The sequence below is a fragment of the Haliotis rubra genome, unplaced genomic scaffold, assembly GCF_003918875.1.
Source record: "Haliotis rubra isolate DU_JTF1 unplaced genomic scaffold, ASM391887v1 Scf1222, whole genome shotgun sequence".
NCBI classification, from domain to species: Eukaryota; Metazoa; Mollusca; class Gastropoda; order Lepetellida; family Haliotidae; genus Haliotis; species Haliotis rubra.
In genome coordinates this window covers 201,100-222,168 of record NW_025765140.1, presented here as the reverse complement: position 1 = coordinate 222,168, position 21,069 = coordinate 201,100, and the positions used below count along the sequence as shown (strand labels likewise).

The following is a 21,069-nucleotide window of genomic DNA, read 5'->3' as shown; positions in this document are numbered from 1 at the left end:
AGTTAAGACTATGTAGATATACATTTTACATGTAAACTAAATGGGATGTTTTGCAAAAAATGTGGTCAATGTCTGGGTATCTAGGATTGGCAATTATTTCAATATCTTTTATGAAACAACTTTCATACATATGGTAAATGCATTTTGTGTGGACATTTATGATAAGTATGGAATATGCATGGCTGGTATTGCATTGTGTTTTATGGCTGGAATATGGTCGGGTGTGCAGATATGCATGTAGTGTGTCACCGATGTAGTGATATGGCCAACCAGTTTTACATTATCTGCGAGTATTACGAGCATTACGACTTCTGTAGGCGTTACGATGATGCATTGATGTAGCGTAGGCTGTGCAGTTGTTGGCAACAAAGCCTACACCTCGGGTTCGTTTACTCATGCTCAAATAGAAACAGGTGTCATTATGTTACCGATTGGTTACGTTTAACACGCAAAATTTGGGATATTTATGCAGGTATTCCGCAAACTCTGCATTCAGCATAATATTCCTACGACAATTAGAATTGTACATATGTATAGACCTAAGTAAATGTGTGATTTATGTGACATGCATATTTGGAATTGAATGACAGATGTATCATTTCTTTGCACATATCTTTCAGTGCAAGATAGCGTATCCTAATTTAGTCATATTATTTACCTCGGGGTGTAACTAACAAACAATGAGAACACCAGATGGGTAAATTCTTCAGAAATACATAATCCTGCCTCAATTACAAAACGCGTTAAAGATGTACCGAGGTAAATCAATCCAATGCTGGGGACTGCCAATGACACGAGTCGAGTCAAACGTTTCGATGAGAGCTTCTTTTTCAGTTCACTTGAATGGGTTGTAGTGAGGATATTGTTGAACGGGAACTAAAACTTTACGACCGTTTCTTCATTGACAATTTGCAATGTTCCTGATTTGATTCTCAGGATGTTTTGGTCCAGACAATAGTATTTACAGATGGTGCCGAGCCGACTGCGACTTTAAGCAAGGGGTGCAAGTTCAATAGACGTGGCTGTAAGGCATTCACAAAACAGTGGTAGGGGTGGTTTATTATGCTCAGACTGAGGAAAATGTAGATTTCTAAATTTCCAAAGAGATTCACTGTGGTTGTCTGACAATAACGAGAATGCGTTCATTATCTTGTCTCCTTTTTTATCTAATTCATGCCACTGGTCATTACAGTATTAAGGCTATTCGTGTTAGTACTTCGAGACTTGTCTGTCTTGTTTCGGGCTTGTAAGTTGTAACGAACGATTAACTGCAAGGTAAGCAAACCCACCATAAGAATGCCACAAAAACATTTATCCATAATCTAACTCATTCAAATATAGCTTTAATAACTCAATTTTACAGACATTATTACTGCGTACCGTTTTGTATACAGACATCCGACCCGTTGTCGACCTGCGTTTTTCTCGTGCAAACAAGCATAAATAGAGTTACTTAGCTTGGTTACATTCACGAATCACAAATTTGCACTTTAATGACTTGCACATGAAATATTTCCAGCAGTGATTTTAGTGCATGCGTACAGTCAGCAGTCTATGAAACAAACAAATGTGTCATTCTCATAGGAAATGTCATCTGTTATCACCGTGTGATTAGACTGATCAAAGGGAATGTGGGATGCATCTTTGAGTAGTTATCTATTATTGATATCATTGTTGATGAAGTATTTCCCTTGTCACAAGCACGGCCAAAGAGCAGAAACCATATCAACTTCATCCACGTATACATTTGATAAAGACAGGTCATACCTGGCTATATCCTCAGGTCAGATTGATCTTATCGCCCTGATATCCTACCTCAATAAGCATGTGTGTTGCCAAACACCATCGTAACCTATATAATGCATTTACATCCAGGCCGTATCCTTCAGCAAGAATTCTAATATATGTTGCATTTGTCATAGAAATAGTGTGAGGCTGCACTACCTTTCTGACTTGAATGTGTTGGGGTGGGTTGTTGACCTTGTAGTTTTTACTGTGAAGAAGTTAAACAGTCAGATGCAATATCGCGATCATCATTCGCCTCATTATGCAAGAATGTGTCTCCATTGTCATTTTAACTCTTACTATTGACATGTTGATATCTGGCAATGCTTCTGGTGGCAGCGATGATAGCCTAGTGTTGGGTAAGATTGTGATGCCTGCTACATTACATCCACCGTGTATCTAGTCCTGTGTTTGTTAACATCACCACTTGTGCTGCATTTGTCTGTCATAGAGACCCTGGAACAAATATATCTAAGAAAGCCCATGCACGTCTGAATATGTGGTAAGTCTAGATTGACAAAGTTTCAGGTTTGAAAATGAAGAAATCTCTAGGCTTTCAAATTTTATGATTACTGTTATATGAACAGTATTTTTCTGTAAAATATGTTCATTTCAGAGACAAGATGTAAGTCTCGCGCTGAATGTGTCAGATATGTTCACTGAAGTATCATTCGGAGTGATGCTGTTAATCCATTTATCTCTCCGCACTGCTATTGAGTCTTACCTGGTAAGCCACCCATACGTTGTGATGTTATTGAACTTATGAGGCTATACTTTGACTCGGCAATGAAGCAATAAAACGTCGTGGAAAAAACGTTTGATTGTGTGTTGATGCAAGCAGTACGTGTTACCCCCACTGTGTTGCAAAACAAACATATGTCCGAAGTATTCCGTTTTAATTGTAAACGTGTCTGCAATAGTACGCAGCGGTAGTAAATCAAAATTCATTTGTATTTTTAAAAATATATATCTCAACAAGCTCAAATCAATACATGTCGCTTTACTTTATCTGGTCACAATCACCTTAATGTCTGGTGTAGTTACATGCCGCTGTCGCGTGGCTGCATACAGCTTTGCATGTGTCAACTAAATTTAATAGTTAAACGAATTTAATAGTTACAGGACTTCAGATTTGTATTCCAGTGACATCCATTTCAAACCCGGATCGCACACCACTTTGAACAAGTCAATATCAGAACCTTGGAAGTAACCTTTGGAGAAGTGAACTTACTGGCCATAAAGCCTGTGTAACGTGTTAACCTGTGATTCAACTTTGTAATGGAAACACTTTGAACAACGTCATCAGGTACAAACGTTCACAGGACAAGATGCCATGTCTGCCTCAAGAAACTGTAAATTTTGACCAGCGACAGGAGAAACTTTGTCGAAATGTATCTTGATATGTTTAATATATATTATAATAATTTCGTACTCTTGCTTATTGTTAAATGTGTACGTTTTTTGCATCTTCAGAAAATTTTAGAATATTTTTAAATGCAAAATGTGCCTTTAGCAATAATATTACTATCATTGTCTGGTTTTATTGCTGGTTGTGTTTTCTTTGTTCGTTTTTACTTCTATTATTGTTTACATATTTTTTTCTTTTATCGTGATACAAGTGAGCATTTCGTATTGCTATTTGTCGAACTCTCCGTCTGTCGCTAGGTTATCCTACATCCATCGAGAGTGGCTGAACGTTAGGAACATAAGCATGGGGAAAGGTGAAACAAAGATACCCTCAGCAGTGGCCTACCTTCGGGCTCTCTCGGGTAGTAATATGTGCAAATGTGAAATATAGATAGTTAGGATGTATAGCTCTAAACCAAATGAACATCGCCCAGACAGACCATAAAGTAAGCCACAATGGACATTCAAGGAGAGAACCCTCTTTTAACTCTGCAGCCCAGTGAGCCTTCCTCTGGAATACACAGAAGCCGTCAAAGAATATCATGAACGCCCCACCGTAAGTCCACACTCCTTGAATGCCCGAAAGCTATAGGGTACAAAGTTACCACGCGTAAATGTCAGATTACTAAAGCAGTTGTTGGACAATTGGTATAGAACCATGTCAATGCACACATACCAAGAGTGCGGAATCTCTGTTAAGAGCTTTTGCGACAAAAATTGTGTATGTGCCGGGAAACAGAGGAGCTAACTGCCAGCTGGTTCAATGCAAGACTATAGTAAAAGTAGTAATCCCTCAAAGGTCATTATATTCCAGTGACTCAAAACCATTTGTGGGGTTCAGAATCATAAGCATACTTGATTACTTTCAATTTCTGTTTTCATTGTTACTGTTCCCTTTCTGATTATTCTCTTTTCATGACACATTGTGAAAATTAGGCATTCCATAGATGTTGGACATCATTTCAGTGTCAACGCTGTTTGTTATGGCTTTTAATGGACAGTGAAATGAGGGTCAACCAAGCGAAGTGCCATATCAAATTGACACAGGCTCAGTTTTTCAAGAGAGGATTCTCTGAAGAACAGGTGCACCGCGTGTATGTACAGTGGGTTCAAAAGACAACATCTACGCCCTTCGACAGAAACATAATGAAGACTGAAGCCGAAGACTCTTCGTTTGTTGTTTGTGTACAGACTCTTTCACTGTTGTCACAACCCCAAGTGTACAATACACAACTCTGTGCACTGAACCCACAAATCTGTTGGTAAATGACCAGATAGTGGTCACATGAATACGTGCAAATAACTGGTTGAAACATGAAACGTGTCTGTTATCCAATATTTCCAGGTATTTCAATATTTTGTTCTGTCAATGCTATTGGCAAAAAGGGCGTCAAAGCGCCTTTTCATGAAACAATGAAGTGGTAAACATGCAAATATATTTGCAATTCTTTATTCACAATTTGTGACCCATGGTACAAAACAGTAACTCACTGTCCAAAGTAACTCACTGTCCAGATAACATGGCTGCCAGATAATCGCTGACAATTATGAATATTTGGATGTACATAGTAATTTCTTCTTCTTTTCTTTTGTTTTACATATGCTCTTCTCAAGTCATTACATTTTCATCATTGTGTTCAATGTCTACGTTGACTTTTCTCCGTTCAATCAATAATGTATGTGAAACTACAGTTAAATTATTATATAATTATTATTATAGGATATTTATATAGCGCACATATCCACGCAGCTAGTGCATGCTCAAGGCGCTGGAAATTGTTCCAGAGCAACTATATATGCTTAAAGTTTAACATAAAAAGGCATGATGAACGAAGGACTGTAAGGTGTATTTTAATTACTTTTGCCAGTATAGTCTAGGATAGAAAGCCCTTTTGTAAATACATCTCTTCTAGAGTTTGTCAAATGACAAGAAATAATATAACTAGATTACCAGCTACACATTGTATACATCCATATTCATGTGTAAACATTCGCCATCGCAAACCCATGTTTTCCCCATGACTTTCACATAACATGATATTGTCACATTTTCCAGGCAAACTATTGCATGGCATTTTAAATATTTCATTCAATATTGGATAACTCTCATATACTGAAAACCATATATAGATACTGTTCCCACATTCTCCATAACCCAACACTCAGTAACACAATAAACTGCAGCTACGATATTCTGGTATTCTGGGTTTTTTTCCTGGTATTTGTTAAGTAAGTATGAAGTTTATAGTCGTGATATGGCTGAAATACTGCTGATGTGACTACTGATTTTAACTCACTCACTCTATAACACAAACATGTTATCAATAATCGAGTACCTTATTCTAGGGCCCGCTTGTTCCTACCAGAAATTGTAATGCCTCTTTAAGTCCGTGGAAACGAAGCAGAATTTTTAAATCTTAACAAATAATCATGCCAGATATGGTAAAACTAGTTCCTGGGAATTTTTTTAAAAAATTCTGATAATATCCCACCACTAAATATAAAGTCCCAAGACGTATTCTTTTTCAACCCTTTTTTTTAATTAAAGACAAAACTTTGTCTCGGGTTACTGGAGTTTCTAATATATGAGGAGCTTAATCATCATCACTATCAAACCGCCTTCTCCACTGTGTGTCAACAGGGATTTCGAACCACTCACAAAATCCTTGACATATTCAAACCATTCTTGTATTTCTATATTCTTACATCTTACATCTACACAATTAAGTTTCAAAGGGCATCATAGAATTCCTTTGACGAAGAAATGTTTTGTTTCAGCGTCTATCTTTACCCAAATCTTTTTCTTTCTCTTGAAGTAAAATAGTTCTGTGCGCATTTCTTGCTTTAGTTTACGAATGTAGCGAATCCTGGTGCTTCTTTTTACGAACATCACTTAAACAATTTCCGACCCTTTTGAAGTAATTCACATTACCAATCAAAACATTTGTATTGCTTCATCAAGTGACATCATATTTCAGAACCATAAAGTATAAAATACGAACTACTAAACTGAAGATATCCCAGCTTTACCAGAACAAGGATGTGATACATATCATTACAAATACACCAAACAACAAATGGTAAAACTATACATACTGCTTTTCAGAAGGTGTAACACTAGGGACTGCACATTCTCAATAAAGAACAGAGATTACAGATGGGAATCTGACAACTGATCACTGAAGCCGTATCGATTTTCACTTGTCACAATGTAAACAAAGTACCAGTTGCCAAGGATACGGTATATATCATAAAAAATATAACATCTCAAACTATAAAAAGGGCCGGTACCATTACTAACCGATGGACAACAATACTGGGTGTACAACAATACTGGATATACAACAATACTGGGTATGCAACAATACTAGGTATACAACAATACTGGGTGTACAACAATACTGGGTATACAACAATACTAGGTATACAACAATACTGGGTATACAACAATACTGGGTATACAACAATACTGGGTATACAACAATACAGGGTATACAACAATACAGGGTATACAACAATACTGGGTATACAACAATACAGGGTATACAACAATACAGGGTATACAACAATACAGGGTATACAACAATACAGGGTATACAACAATACAGGGTATACACAACACTGGGTTATACAACAATACTGGGTATACAACAATACAGGGTATACAACAATACAGGGTATACAACAATACTGGCTATACAACAATACAGGGTATACAACAATACAGGGTGTGCAACAATACAGGGTATACAACAATACAGGTTGAAACATTGAAAAATGATGTTACTGGTGTATAGCAATGATAAAACCAATCAGGAATTGCTGCGGATCGAAGTCATCTATGGACATTTAGTTGAAACAACACACATTTCTTTGGGGAAAACAACATATTCTTATTTTTGCACGGCTACGTCTTGTCCCATTGTCAGGTGTCTAATGATTACGCCTATGGTGTTTATACATCATATAAATGTAATGTGGGATTATTGGTCAAAGATAACAATGTGACGACAAAGCATGTGAGATTAACGGACAGAATCCACTTCTGTACAATCAAAGTGCAGTGACAGGGCTGGGCGTATTAACAAGAGACTGATAATGGTAGCAATAACAATAACACACTTCATATCATCATACATAGAATGTAAATAGTAATAGCTGATGCCGATATGTGTCCACGTCACGTGATGATATGGGCTTCCATGGTTACGAGAATGACTGGTTCCTGGCGATGACGTTTTGGTACACGGGCTCTGCGAGGGAGTACAAATTGTAACGATAGTGAATTGTTTTCCTATTATCAGAAGTAATGTATCAATCTGAAAATCTGAAATAGATGTGTCTGTCATTGCGTTCACAACTTAAATCCCCTGTCTTAAATTTCGACCTCATAAATATATACATTCTTTACAGATCAACTTAAATCGATGTATTTTGCTTAATAATGTTTTGTGCAAGATCTTGGTGGATCTAAATTAATTACAAAGCATGACAGATGGAAATATTATAACTGCATATTTTAGTAATGTACCAAGAGCTACTGGTACACACAGTAGTGGGTACTCAAATGGGTATTCCTGGAGTCCAAAACGTCAATACCTTTATAACTGTAATCAGGGAAAGAAACCTTTCAAAATGTCCCACTAGACCACAGGTCCAGTGAGTGGACAATAATTAGTGGTCCTGGTAAAAAAAGACAATCTTAGATTGTAAATATCTTCATTATTAAGAATATATCATATCATATCGTATCTTAATTATTTATAAAGTTAAATTTTGTAAATAGATATGTAAATGTAGATAGAAAAAAATGCACTGACCACCAGGAGTACTGCAAACAAATGATTTAGTGGTCCTGATGACTTTTTACTAGCCAGGGACCACAAGACCAGCGTAAATTTCGTACACTGCTGTAATGTGTAGTAGAAGTAATCAAACTAAAACACGTAAATTCTGAGGGCCTACCATCGTCCGGATTGGTGGGCGTGGTTCCGTCCCTCCTTGGCGATACATGTAGGATTATGGAGAATGGACCAGTGATAAACAGAAGCATGCAGACCAGATGATAATAATTGATAATGTGGCTGATGGTACAGTTTAAATAACACACTGAATATTGTTCTACGTTTTACTTTGGTGCTATCAAAAGAAAGTACAGATGATTCAAAGTACTAACAGCAGGTATGATTGTCAACGTACCGTCATTGCGCTTTCGTCTTTTTGGTGATCCTACTTTTCTTTGTTTCTTTTCTACAGATGACGTGTCAAAGATGATGCTACCCCCATAACTAAGGGGCCTTTGACTACTGCTAAACAACACCACTGATTTTGTTGTACTTATATTAAAAAATATATATGAACGTCTCAACGTTATTATGTGAAAGTTCGATGATCTTTCTACTTCTGTATAAAAGAACAACACACTGTAATTGATACAATGGATAAACAGGACTATATATGTAACAGTGATGCTCATGACTGATAAAACATTACTATGGGGCGTGTTCGGCGAACTGTCTACGGCGCCAGGACAATACAATGGATAAACAGGACTTTATACGTACCAGTGATACTCATGACTGATAAAACATTACTATGGGGCGTGGTGGGCGAGCTGTCTCAGGCGACAGGATAATGCAATGGATAAACAGGACTATATATGTAACAGTCATGCTCATGACTGTATACCAGTGATAGAACAGTACTCTGGGGTTTGGCGGGCGAGCTGGCTAAGGTGCCAGGCCAGTGATCCAGCGAGCTTGAGGTGTCAGGATCGATCCCACCCGTGGCCGGGTGTAAAGACCTTAGAATTTACTTTGTGTGCAGACTCTTTCAGTGTTGTCACAAGCCCTAGTGTACAGTACACAACCCTGTGCATTTAACCCACGAATCCGTTGGTATATGACCAGATGGTGGCCACATGAATACGTGCAAACACCTAGTTGCCGGTACATCAGCATGCAGTAAAGTTGGACAAAGTAGTGTGACTATGTGTCCCAGTCCACCCAGCAGGGAATGGGTGCCTCGTAAGGATGGGAAAGCCACATTAATCCGGTGCGCCTACTGCCTGCAAGAGTTGTATGCTCCCCAGGAAGTTGATAATTGATAATACAATGTGCCGTTTGTGATTGACATCGAACAATCGAGGGAAAAACAACTTGTGAAGCGCCTTAGAATGATATAGTGGTAGTTCAAATAGGGTGCTATATAAATATTGCATTAAAACAAGTGATAATTAAAACTAGGGATCACTTTGCACCACTAATAAATAGGACGATGTACCACTGACAAACAGGATTATGTAACATTAACAAAAAGCACTATCAGTGAGTGAGTTAAGATTTTAAGTCACATCGGCAACATTTCATCCATATCGTCACTAAAACTAGTTCTAAATTCATTAAATGCACATAATATATAAATCCATCTCTACGAAAGGCAGTAAAATTACTGGATTATCACATATTTGTTAAAACTGGATCAAGGAAAATTAAAATAATATACTTACAATTAACGATACGAGATAAAATAAATGGCAAGAGATCGCTTGTAACGGAAGTTAGGCCACCATACCAGGGGCCGTGGGGACTGATAACACTTTTTGCTTCCTTCACGGTTCCCTAGCTGGTTTAATGCTATCCCTTCAGCTCCTAGCGACTGTAGGTAATCAACATTTATCAATCAAATCAATTTCTTAAAAAAAAAAGCAATCACTAAAGGAGAACTGAAAAAAGGCAGAAACGTTTTTATCCCTTGTGATGGAAAAATCAATACAGTCAAGTAGGATACGTTGTTTTCAGGGGTTGAGTTAGGGTTAGGGTTAGGGTTAGGGTCAGGGTCAGGGTCAGGGTTAGGGTAAGGGTTAGGGTTAGGGACACACAACAGATGATCCTCACCTTGTAATAGGTATTCGGGAGTGTGTTTTTTCAGGGGTTAGGTTAGGGTTAGGGTCGGGGTCAGGGTTAGGGTTAGGGTTAGGGTTAAGGTCAGGGTCAGGGTCAGGGTTACGGTCAGGGTTAGGGTTAGGGTTGGGTTAGGATCAGGGTCAGGGTCAGGGTCAGGGTCAGGGTCAGGGTTAGGGTCAGGATCAGGATCAGAGTCGGGGTCGGGTTTAGGGTCAGGGATACGAAACGGATGATCATCACCTTTTAATAGGTATTCGTGAGTATATCTTGTATGCCCAAGCCCAAGTAGGTGTAACCGATAGTGGACTGTATTTGATGTTATTGATTGATACGAACTCGGGCGTCACACTTCTTCTGTGTCACGGAACTTAAGATCTTATCACAGCTTTATAATCAGAATATGGAATGGTTTAGGGAATCTGAAAAGATCATATAGTGTGAATAATTAGGTAGTGTATTAATATATTTTAAGGCTGTTAATGTTGGTTTGCTTCGGCTGTGAAAATTGAGCTGTCTTCTGGTAATGTAGAAGTGTCACTAATAGATAGGACTATGTGAACAATGGATCAAGGTGTTTCAGCAAAAAAACGAATTTTGTGAAGAAAGTCTCACATTAACATGGCTGAGGTCACTTCTGTAAATCACGTGGGTGAGGGTTAATGGAGTTTAACGTCTCACTTAAGAATATTTCGCTCATATGACGACGTGCATGCGTGTGTATGTGTGGCTGCTTGTACTAGCCCAGGCTTACTGAGATACCATGCCGCAGTTCAGCACGAATACCATGGTACCATACAACATTTCAACGGATAATTGGGATCATATTCAAAGGTTTGGACAACAGATCTAACGTTTGGAGTAGCACCTTCGATACACTATGACCCCGAAAGCCTTATGGACAAAAAACCTCGAGGAACTTTTAGTATGTGGCTGTGTCTCAAAGCGGCGAGAAATTACCTGTTTCTTGCCGTATGCGTTCTTCAGGTCCATATCCATGGTTGTCAAAGGCACGAGCAGGATCGGCATCTGGAAGGATGTGTTAATTCAGAATTTCTTATACGATATGTCTTGTATTTTGATTTTGCGTAAAAGGCCATGCGTACTTTGTGAGACCGACAAGGACAGGTATGAGCCTCACAAAGTCAGAACTACAGGGAACCTCTGATTTGCACTTTGAATGCAGATCCTGTCACACATAGGGGACACAACTGTGGACGGAAGTGCATCACCTTATACGTCAGGGAATTCAGTAATCATTTGTCACCAAATAGAGAAGTCGTTCCTATTTCTTACCAATCTGTAAATATACATCGACGACTTGAAAGAATGGGTAAATTAAAATCTGCAGAATATTAATAAGACCCATTATTACAAGAAACAGATCGTGTTTTATATACAATGTCTCGTTAGCTATACAAGGAGTCTGTAAGAAAACTACAATGACTTCACATAATCTTTATATTAGGTATAGTTTGATGATTATTTATGACAATGTACTCTTTCATTTCTGTACTGAAGAACGTGTATGTGGTCTATGAATGCACGCACTGATCAATATCCTACTAAGTTTGAACACAAGATGCCGAAATGCTTAACTGTGTATTTCAATCGTCGATATGTTTATCTTTCATAAGACGTTGTTATAAAGCGTTTAAAAATTCAAATCACAGTTTTTACTTTGTTGTGACATATTTTGTCCACGGGGATTGATAGTGTCTCTGCCAAGAAGGTGACAGGTGGTATGATACGTGTCCGTATTTTATAGGCTCGGATGTAGGCTCGTGTTATCACATGCACTGCAAGTTCCAAGACAGGTTGGTGCAGCGTCAGCTGTTCGGGGTCTGCATCCCTTGTTTAACATACTCAGTAATGTTAAGTATTATTTTGATGTACTGTTTTCATGTTTCTTGCAATCAATTGTGTCTATGGCTTTATGGCTGTATGATTCCAGATAGGACGTAAAATAGCTGCATATTTACAAAGCTATGTTAATTACCTCTCCTTGGGGTCATTTCAAGTTCGCAGTACGTATTTTCAGCACCTGGAACATAATACATACTTACTTGCCAAAGGCAAAATACAACACAAAATGCACTTATTCTCAACCTCTGAATTTCTTGAGCACTTATGTAAATTTACCTTTGCTCCTATTCCAGACATGATGGACTTTTGCTCGAACAACGGGGAGAGTAAACCCTTGACTTGAAATGTATAACAACGTATAATAACGGATGCAAATATACACACATATACGTAGATATGCATGCTTACGGGGTATACGTTATTCGCAAAATAAGATATTGGCGCTATACCTCCACTCGGCCGTTCATGTCACTCAGTATATGCTATATATAATGTTGGTGCCATACCTCCACTTGGCCGTACACGTCACTGAGTATATGCTTTGTATGGTATCGGTGCTATACCTGCACTTGGCCGTTCGTATCTCTCAGTATATGCTGTATATAATATTGATACTATACCTGCACTTGGCCGCTCCATGTTCTCGTAATTCTGCCTTCGTCTCGCACCATCTGCACTGGACGCCTGGCCAGGTCTAGTTTACATGCCAAATCAAAACTGAATATTTTACAACATGTGCTCAAATGAACTATATAGTCTTGTTTTGCCTCATCTCACACTAGAAAATAAGAAACATCTATTTTCAAAGATATGGTTCTTGTTGTTTCTTTTTACAAGTTTTCCGCAATTTTGTCAGTGCGTTATATTATTGTTAAAGCTGTAAACAAAGAGCTACAACATTATCGAATAATTTGTTTTATTGGTACACACGTTATGTAATTTAATCTGTCCTAAGAAATTATACATTGTTTTAAAATGTTGTTTTCTTACTTCTTTAACCAGCTTGCATTTTATTTAAAAACAATAAATACAAACAAGCTTAAACTCGCCCAGTTATTTATTCCCACAATTATGAATAATTTATGTACACACGTAAATTTAATCTGTCCTAAGAAATTATACATTGTTTTAAAAGTTATGCATTTTATTTAAAAATCAAATACAAAGCTAAACTTAGCACATGTAAGTCGTTATTTACTTTTGCAGATTACAAAGAACAGTTATTTTGCCCCACTTCGTTTTGTCAATTAATAACCAAAACACTCGCTAACCGTTTTTGTCTTTTCACCAACTGTATATTTTAGATAGATGATGGCAGATTGTCAAGAATTCTAGGAAACTATGGGTATGTTGACATAAGTGCCAAAGTCTTCTTATAGAGGAGTGACGTAGGACATGTTGGTAAAATGTAATGGTTCTGGTTTTAGAATATTTAACAATATATTGAAGACATATAATGTGTATGTTCCAGTGAGTGAGTGAGTGAGTTTAGGTTTACGCCGCACTCAGCAATATTCCATCTATATGGCGGCGGTCTGTAAATAATCGAGTCTGGACCATACAATTCAGTGATCAACAGCATGAACATCGATCTGCGCAATTGGGAACCGATGACATGTGTCAACCAAGCCAGCGAGCCTGACTACTTGATCCCGTTAGTCGCCTCTTGCGACAAGCATGGATTACTGAAGATCAATTCTAACCCGGATCTTCACGTGTAGCACAATCGGTCCCAGTTTGTGATACTTTGCGTAAAAGGAACCGAATATGTAATTGGAAGAATACAGTACTTAACAAATATGCTTTCCAAAAATGAAGACAATTAGAAATTTAAAGTTAAATGTTGTGGTGAGAAAGTTAATAGTTTTATGCAGCAATATTCCAGCAATATCACGGTGAGGAGACCTGAAATGGGCTCAAAACGTCTTCATTTTTGGAAAGCATAGTTTTAATGCCGCTTTCGGCGTGTCGAGCGAACGCTATTCCAGCAATATCACGGCGGGGACACCTGAAATGGGCTCTCGGTGGTAGAGAGAACAGACCAGCGGTGATAATACTGTGAGAAATTGCGGGATAATAACTATAAATACATACGGAATTGATTAAACAACTCACTCACTCACATATACTAGGCACATAAAGAAACTATGCATACAAACATTTAAAATATAAATTTATCAAACCTGTGTAGACACATAAGGATTCAAACTCGGAGATTAGTGACATGTATCCAACATGCATGCACGTGCCAGGTTCCGGGACGTCAGTGGGTTCGTCCTTGAGACGTGCAATACGTTGTTGAACGTGCTTTCCGGGAATGGGAAACAGAGCAAATGAATGCCACACAATACTGTCACTTTGGAAAGCTCAACCCCTGCCCTTGCGATCGTTCAACAAACTAAACGGCTATTGAAACGCATAGCATGCCAAGGCTCACGTCTGCACAACGTCATGAGGCCATTGGGATGGTCCGTGGGGGAATGTCTCAACGACAAGTGGCTGCACATTTCCACTGCCACCGGAACACCATTTCTGCACTGGTGAGACGCTACCAGAACACAACTGACGTCATCGATCGGCCACGTTCTGGACGTCCACGTGTTACAACGCCAAGACAGGACAGATGGATAAGGCTGACCCATCTTCGCCACAGGTTTCAGACTGCAGTAATGACTGCCCGAACCATCCCAGGACTTCGCCGTATCCAACCCAACACAGTTCGACAACGTTTACGTCATCACGGGATCAGACCAGGATGGCCCGCCATACGGCCTATCCTGACACAACGTCATCGACAAGCTCGCCGAATGTGGTGCTGAAATCATGTCCGCAGACCCTTGTTTTGGTGGAGAAATGTTGTTTTTACAGATGTGTCCAGGTTTAACATTTCCCATAGTGATGGACGTCAACGTGCCTATGGACGCATGGGAGAACGTTATGCACAGGCCTGGTTCCGTGATGATTTGGGGTGGAATAACAGCACGCCAAAGAACTCCTTTGGTGATTGTTCAGGGCAACTGAACTGGTGTGGGCTACAGGGATCAGATTCTTCGACCTGTGGCAATTCCTTTTCTGCAACGTCATGGCCCTGGGTTAACATTCCAACAGGACAATGCCCGCCCTCATACGGCAAGGGTTGCTATGGCTTTCTTGCAACACCACAACGTTGACTAACTGCCTTGGCCTGCAAAGTCACCTGATCTCTCCCCGATAGAGCATGTTTGGGACGAGATGGATCGACGTCTACGCCGTCTTCCTCATCCGCCAGATAACGTCCTTGACCTTGCAACAGAACTTGAGAGAATCTGGCGTGACATCCCACAAGCCTTCCTTGCACGTTTGATAGGCTCTATGCGTCGTCGATGCACTGCTGTTCTCAATGCCGGTGGTGGATATACCCGTTATTGAGCTTGTGACATGGTCGTTTGACCCCTGTCCCGCTTGTTGACTCGTGACGTCATTGTGATTGACTTTTCAATTGAAATTCTCCCGACTTGTTATGGTCTCATGATCCCTCCATTAAAGTTTATATGTACCTTTGACATTGTTATTGTATTTATCAACTGGGATAATATGTTGACAATACACAGTTTCTTTATGTGGCTAGTATATATACACACATGCAGAACACCTACCTCTGTGAGTTCGCTTCTGGTTTATTATCAGCTAGAAATAGATAAGCATTTGTCAGTGTCGTGTTCGGGACAACACCATTCTATTCAACAAAGCTTAATATTACTGAGATATGTCCTTATGCACAGTATTGTTGAAGTAAATGTTAACTAGCGAACATCTTTTGTATCTATGCGCATGTTTTATGTTACTCAAGTTTTACCACAAATACACTTACGTTTTGCAGTCTGCATTCTCCTCCTCTGGTAGATAATGTTGATGATGAGGATGAGGGTGATAACTATGCCCACAGATCCTGTTGCTATGACAGTCACTTTATTTGTGCTTGTAATGTCGTCATTCCCGATCAAAGAGGAAGATTGCACTGCGACAGAACATATCACAATGAAAAGTTGCCAATGAAAAGTTACTCCATGTGAAGATGTATGGTGGGTTTTGTCTGATACATTTGATAATATGCCAAGGAAAAAGCATTTACTCACAGACTTCGATGCTTGTTTGAACAGAAGATGTCCCTTGTTCATTAGTGGCAGAGCACGATAGGTTCCCCGAATCAGAAGATGACACGTGTTTCAGAAATGTCTGTCCGTAACTGATATCGCCGTTGTGACGCCACATGTAGGAGGTGACGGCAGGGTTTGCATCGTCAACGACACATTCAACTTCAACAGCATCCCCAACCATGACACTGATGACATCTGGCCTTGTTGACAGGTGGATCTCCGGTGGATCTTATGTCAGACACAAGATTCCAGTTCATGTTGTACAAAATTCTAATAAAAACACGACACCGCACATGCAAACTACACAAATTATCTTGAACCCATTGTACCCAATGAAAACACACCATCAGGTCAATACAAAGAAGAAAAGCTAAATACCAAAGAGAAATTTCTGGTTTCTGTCAAATAAATTTTAATTCAACTTCAACTTCCTTGGATTAAGAGAGGGTAGATTATCACTGACCCAAAGACACAGTAACGTATTTTAATGTATTCCAAGTCTTTTAGCGACCAAAAACATCCACTGACCTGATGAAACAGCATTTTAATATATTCCAAGCCTTCAGTAAACATTGCGAGTTTACATACACTGGTACCAGGTAAGTCAATCTAATATTTGAGCATAATTATATGAACTATTGATATTAATAATGACCTGACTATCGATTATTACCATATTTATAATACGTTTACAATTAATCTGAATGATAACACTGAATTAACGTCATTGAATCCTCAATGAAATTCCCCGATATGAATCAAGTAAACGATACTATGAAGTGAAAAGTTGCTCTTACATTTTACATTTATAGTTGCATCTGCCCGTCCAGGCGTCATCATGTGTCCATTGTCCACTGTGCAGGACAATCGTCCACTGTCAGCTTTGGTCACGTTCTGAATGAGGATAGTTTCCTCGGTACTTGTTTCTCCATTGTGGGACCATCTGAATGTGTGGACACTAGGGTTGGCGTCATCCGCTACACACTGCACACGGAGGTCGTCACCGACACCAACATCAATGGTGTCATTTCCCGGCTCCAGATGTAGCTCTGGCGGGTCTGGAGACAAACATATATATTATTTCTTGGCATTATTTGATAATGCACGCTATCAGTTCAACAGTATCATATGAACCTAATTTGTGAAAGGAACATGGAATAGTAATATTGAACCAACAAGAACTTTCGGCTCTTGTGACCGTGTGAACGTTTGCGAAGATAATCCTTGCTGTTAATATTAAACATCCGAATTTTGTTGCCTCAATGAATCAAACTGTAGCACCATTTCTTTATGAATGGTTTACCATAATTCCCAAACATACTTATAGAGTGACCTGGGTGTACATTTGCGAATGTCTGCTATAGTGTTCTACTAAATGTTTAATAAATTATATAAGTGTAGATAAACAATCGGAAATAGTGGAGTGAAATGGAGCAAACTGCATTTCCTGACTGTATTGGTGGCACAGGTGGTCAAGTGGTCCTCCTGACTGTATTGGTGGCACAGGTGGTCAAGTGGTCCTCAACGATGTAAACCTGCAAGACCTCCCAGACACCTATTGTCGTGAACTGGGTTCCATAGTTACCATGACTACGATCATTCACTCGTCAGCAGCATACCAAGGCTCGTGGAACTAAATCTCTCGATCTAAATTCCCCATCAAGCATCGAGTTTGCTTTCCAAATCAAGATCACAAGATGTTCAGAGCGGCCTTAAAGCCTGCATGTCACAAAGGAATCTCTGCTAGTTTTACCCTTTTAACGTCTTATTAATACACTGTAATTTCTCTTGTGATTGTAATATGTCATGACTTTAATGACAATATGCCGTGAAACACTCACACCACACGTTGATTCGAGTGAACGCCCTCGCATTCTGGACACTGCATGTCAGTGTGCCCGAGTCAGACTTGGATGTTATTGTTTTACTGAATGTTTGTCCACTGTAGGAACGTCCGCTGTGTGTCCAGTTGAACGACGTGACGGGAGAGTTGGAGTAATCGACCACACACTTGACACTGATTGGCTGCCCGAGAAAGACGTTGAGGACACTACCTGGTGGCTCCAGGTGGATACTCTTAGTATCTGAAAGAAATGAAACATGAGCCAATATTTAAATTAAACCGAAACAGGAATGCAAATATAGGCTCTACATTTCAGCTCCACGTGTAGCTGAAAGTAAATATTCCAAATACATACCACTGTCCCATGAATAACCCATTCTATCATTACTGTCTAAACCTTTCCTCTACGACGTAGCACTGCAGATCACTACTGTGTCAAACCTATCTCCAAAACCTGTTCCCCAATATCACAGCATTGCCAAGCCCACGTTATACCGTCAAAGATCACTATTGTGCCGAACCCACCACCACGTCATACCGTCAAAGATCACTATTGTGCCGAGCCCACCACCACGTCATACCGTCAAAGATCACTATTGTGCCGAGCCCACCATCACGTCATACCGTCAAAGATCACTATCCACCACATCATACCGTCAAAGAGATCACTATTGTGCCGAGCCCACCACCACGTCATACCGTCAAAGATCACTATTGTGCCGAGCCCACCACCACGTCATACCGTCAAAGATCACTATTGTGCCGAGCCCACCACCACGTCATACCGTCAAAGATCACTATTGTGCCGAGCCCACCACCACGTCATACCGTCAAAGATCACTATTGTGCCGAGCCCACCACCACGTCATACCGTCAAAGATCACACTATTGTGCTATTATTCGAGCCCACCACCACGTCATACCGTCAAAGATCACTATTGTGCCGAACCCACCATCACGTCATACCGTCAAAGATAACTTTTGTGCCAAACCTTCCTCCTCGACAAAGCGTCAACGATAAGTACTGTGCTCAACCTCCCCACATAATACCATCAAAGATCACTACTGTGACAAACCCACCACCATGTAATATCGTCAAAGATCACTAGTGTGCTCAACCTACCTCCACGACATACCACTCCGACATCACTACTGTGGGAACAGCCTGGTGCTGTTCCCCAACCAGAGTGGGAACACTCGTCTAGGGAGGTCTCTGTCCCCGAACAGTCGACGTTACTCAGCCAAATAAGTCCTTCACCTGCACCATAAGACGTTGTCACATAGGCTGTTGTCCTAAAACAAAGATTCCTAAAGATCATAACAAACCAAATTGATAAATGTTCGTCATTTTCATTTTCACAGAACCGCATGCTCTGCAAGATGATTATCTAATGCCGAGTAAAGAACCGACTGTAGTTTCCAGTTATTGATGGGACCGATTTAAGGAACTTGATTGCACTTACACTAGGTAAATGGTGGCACAAAACAAAGTACAGCAGACATAAACACAGACTGCACCCTGGTCCTAAACAAATAAAATCTTAGATTTCTGATGACTGTGTCACACACATGACACTTGGTTAAACGTTGCTTGTTCAGGGCTACAAGTTTTAAGCTCTCGCCAAAACATTCATAATACTTTTTGAAATTAGAGGTCAAATGTCCAATGGAATTTTTTGTTTTGCTCTCCATACAATTACGATTTCAGTGTCAACCATTGACCTGCCTTTTACTCTTTTTTTGTGATGGGTGCTACTGGTGTAGACGTTTACATTTACCTATTCACCTGGTATCATCACTATTTGGTCGTTATTCAGAAGTACCTTCTATGACCCAGCAAGAATGGACTATAACCCATAGAAAATATACCATGGAATGGGTTGCCGATTCGTTAAGATTATGGAAATCATGTTGTAGCTTTTATCCGAAAATTTGTTTATTGTCTTGCCATAGAATCTGGGATACACCAATATACTAAACTTCTGTAGTTTATAAATCTGCACATGCCATTGTCACCCTTTCGTAACTGACCACATAATGCACATGTATGCTTATTTGTAAGACGTTCCCGGATATTTCAAATATGACCATCTACAACCTCGGGTGATTGGAAATAGCAAGTATCACTGTAATGGGTGTTTCCCGCGAGGCTCTCACTCGTGCTGTAAAATGGCACATGACAATGCAACACTGACATATAATTTCTAGTAGAAATCACCTGTTCAACATAATAGATGCAATTTTATGGATGACAGCTTCAATGTACTGTTCGAGTGACGTGTCGTTATTGATTCTTATACTGTTGTCCAGCAAGAGAAGTGTTGCCGAGTAATAAGAGAAAACAATGAGAAAATAATTGAAATATCGACAATGGTAGAAACATCGAAGCAACAAGAAAGAAACATAAGATTTCAAGTTTGGGGAACAAATAATTGAAATAATGTGAATGTTTGGTAAAGGTTGTAGTTTCATAGTCAGGTTGTACTGGGAGTTTTGAAGTAAGTAAGAATACTGGTATGAATCTTGCTCTGAACGAAGGTTTAGTCGTGTGAAGATGTAGTTACCAGGGAAGATTTGCCATTTTACACACAACTTGTGCCTCCTGTGAGGAAAACGACGACCCTCTACAGACTGTTCCCCAGACATTGTTGTGTAGTACTTCTACCCGTCCCCGTCCACGAGTTGTCGAGTTCAAGCGTATTTGAAGATTAGCTGGAACAAACAATGCAAGAACAGGTACAAAAACACATAATATTGCAGTATTGACAGACAATTATGCTTACCATCAGGACACTGTATTCGGACTACTGGTGATGACGAGGTAACACTACCCCAAGGGTAATGAAGACAATCGTTCAGGGAGAGTTCAGTGCCAAGACAATGGAACTTTTCAACGATAACACTTCGTGATTCGCTGCCAGTGTTTGAAGATGCGCTGGCTTTGGCTGCAATGCTAAATATCAAATAGTGTATCACAATGATTCAAAACATGTGCAGGGATCATTGGAAAAGTGGTCAAATGGGTGTAAAACATGTGTCTTATTATTTCAACAGAGTACTTACTGGGCACAAAAATATTTTGCTATATTAAGTTATAATAATGTGTAGTTTTCAGACAAGTAGAAGTAAT

General features: G+C 39.5%; 1 protein-coding gene across 2 annotated transcripts in view; it reads right to left on the bottom strand.

The window, feature by feature from the left end:
* LOC124265962 (deleted in malignant brain tumors 1 protein-like) overlaps positions 1–21,069 on the bottom strand; it is a 38,489-nt gene that overhangs the window by 17,290 nt on the left and 130 nt on the right. Inside the window, exons 2-7 of one of the 2 annotated variants that reach the window (XM_046700784.1) lie at positions 20,723–20,892; positions 20,504–20,651; positions 19,063–19,232; positions 17,938–18,180; positions 16,894–17,154; positions 16,076–16,324 (exon numbers count right to left, since the gene is read on the bottom strand). In XM_046700784.1, the coding sequence (XP_046556740.1) occupies positions 16,076–16,324; positions 16,894–17,154; positions 17,938–18,180; positions 19,063–19,232; positions 20,504–20,651; positions 20,723–20,892 (1,241 nt within the window). The remainder of the gene's footprint in view (positions 1–16,075; positions 16,325–16,893; positions 17,155–17,937; positions 18,181–19,062; positions 19,233–20,503; positions 20,652–20,722; positions 20,893–21,069) is intronic. The other variant, XM_046700782.1, reaches the window with a different exon arrangement.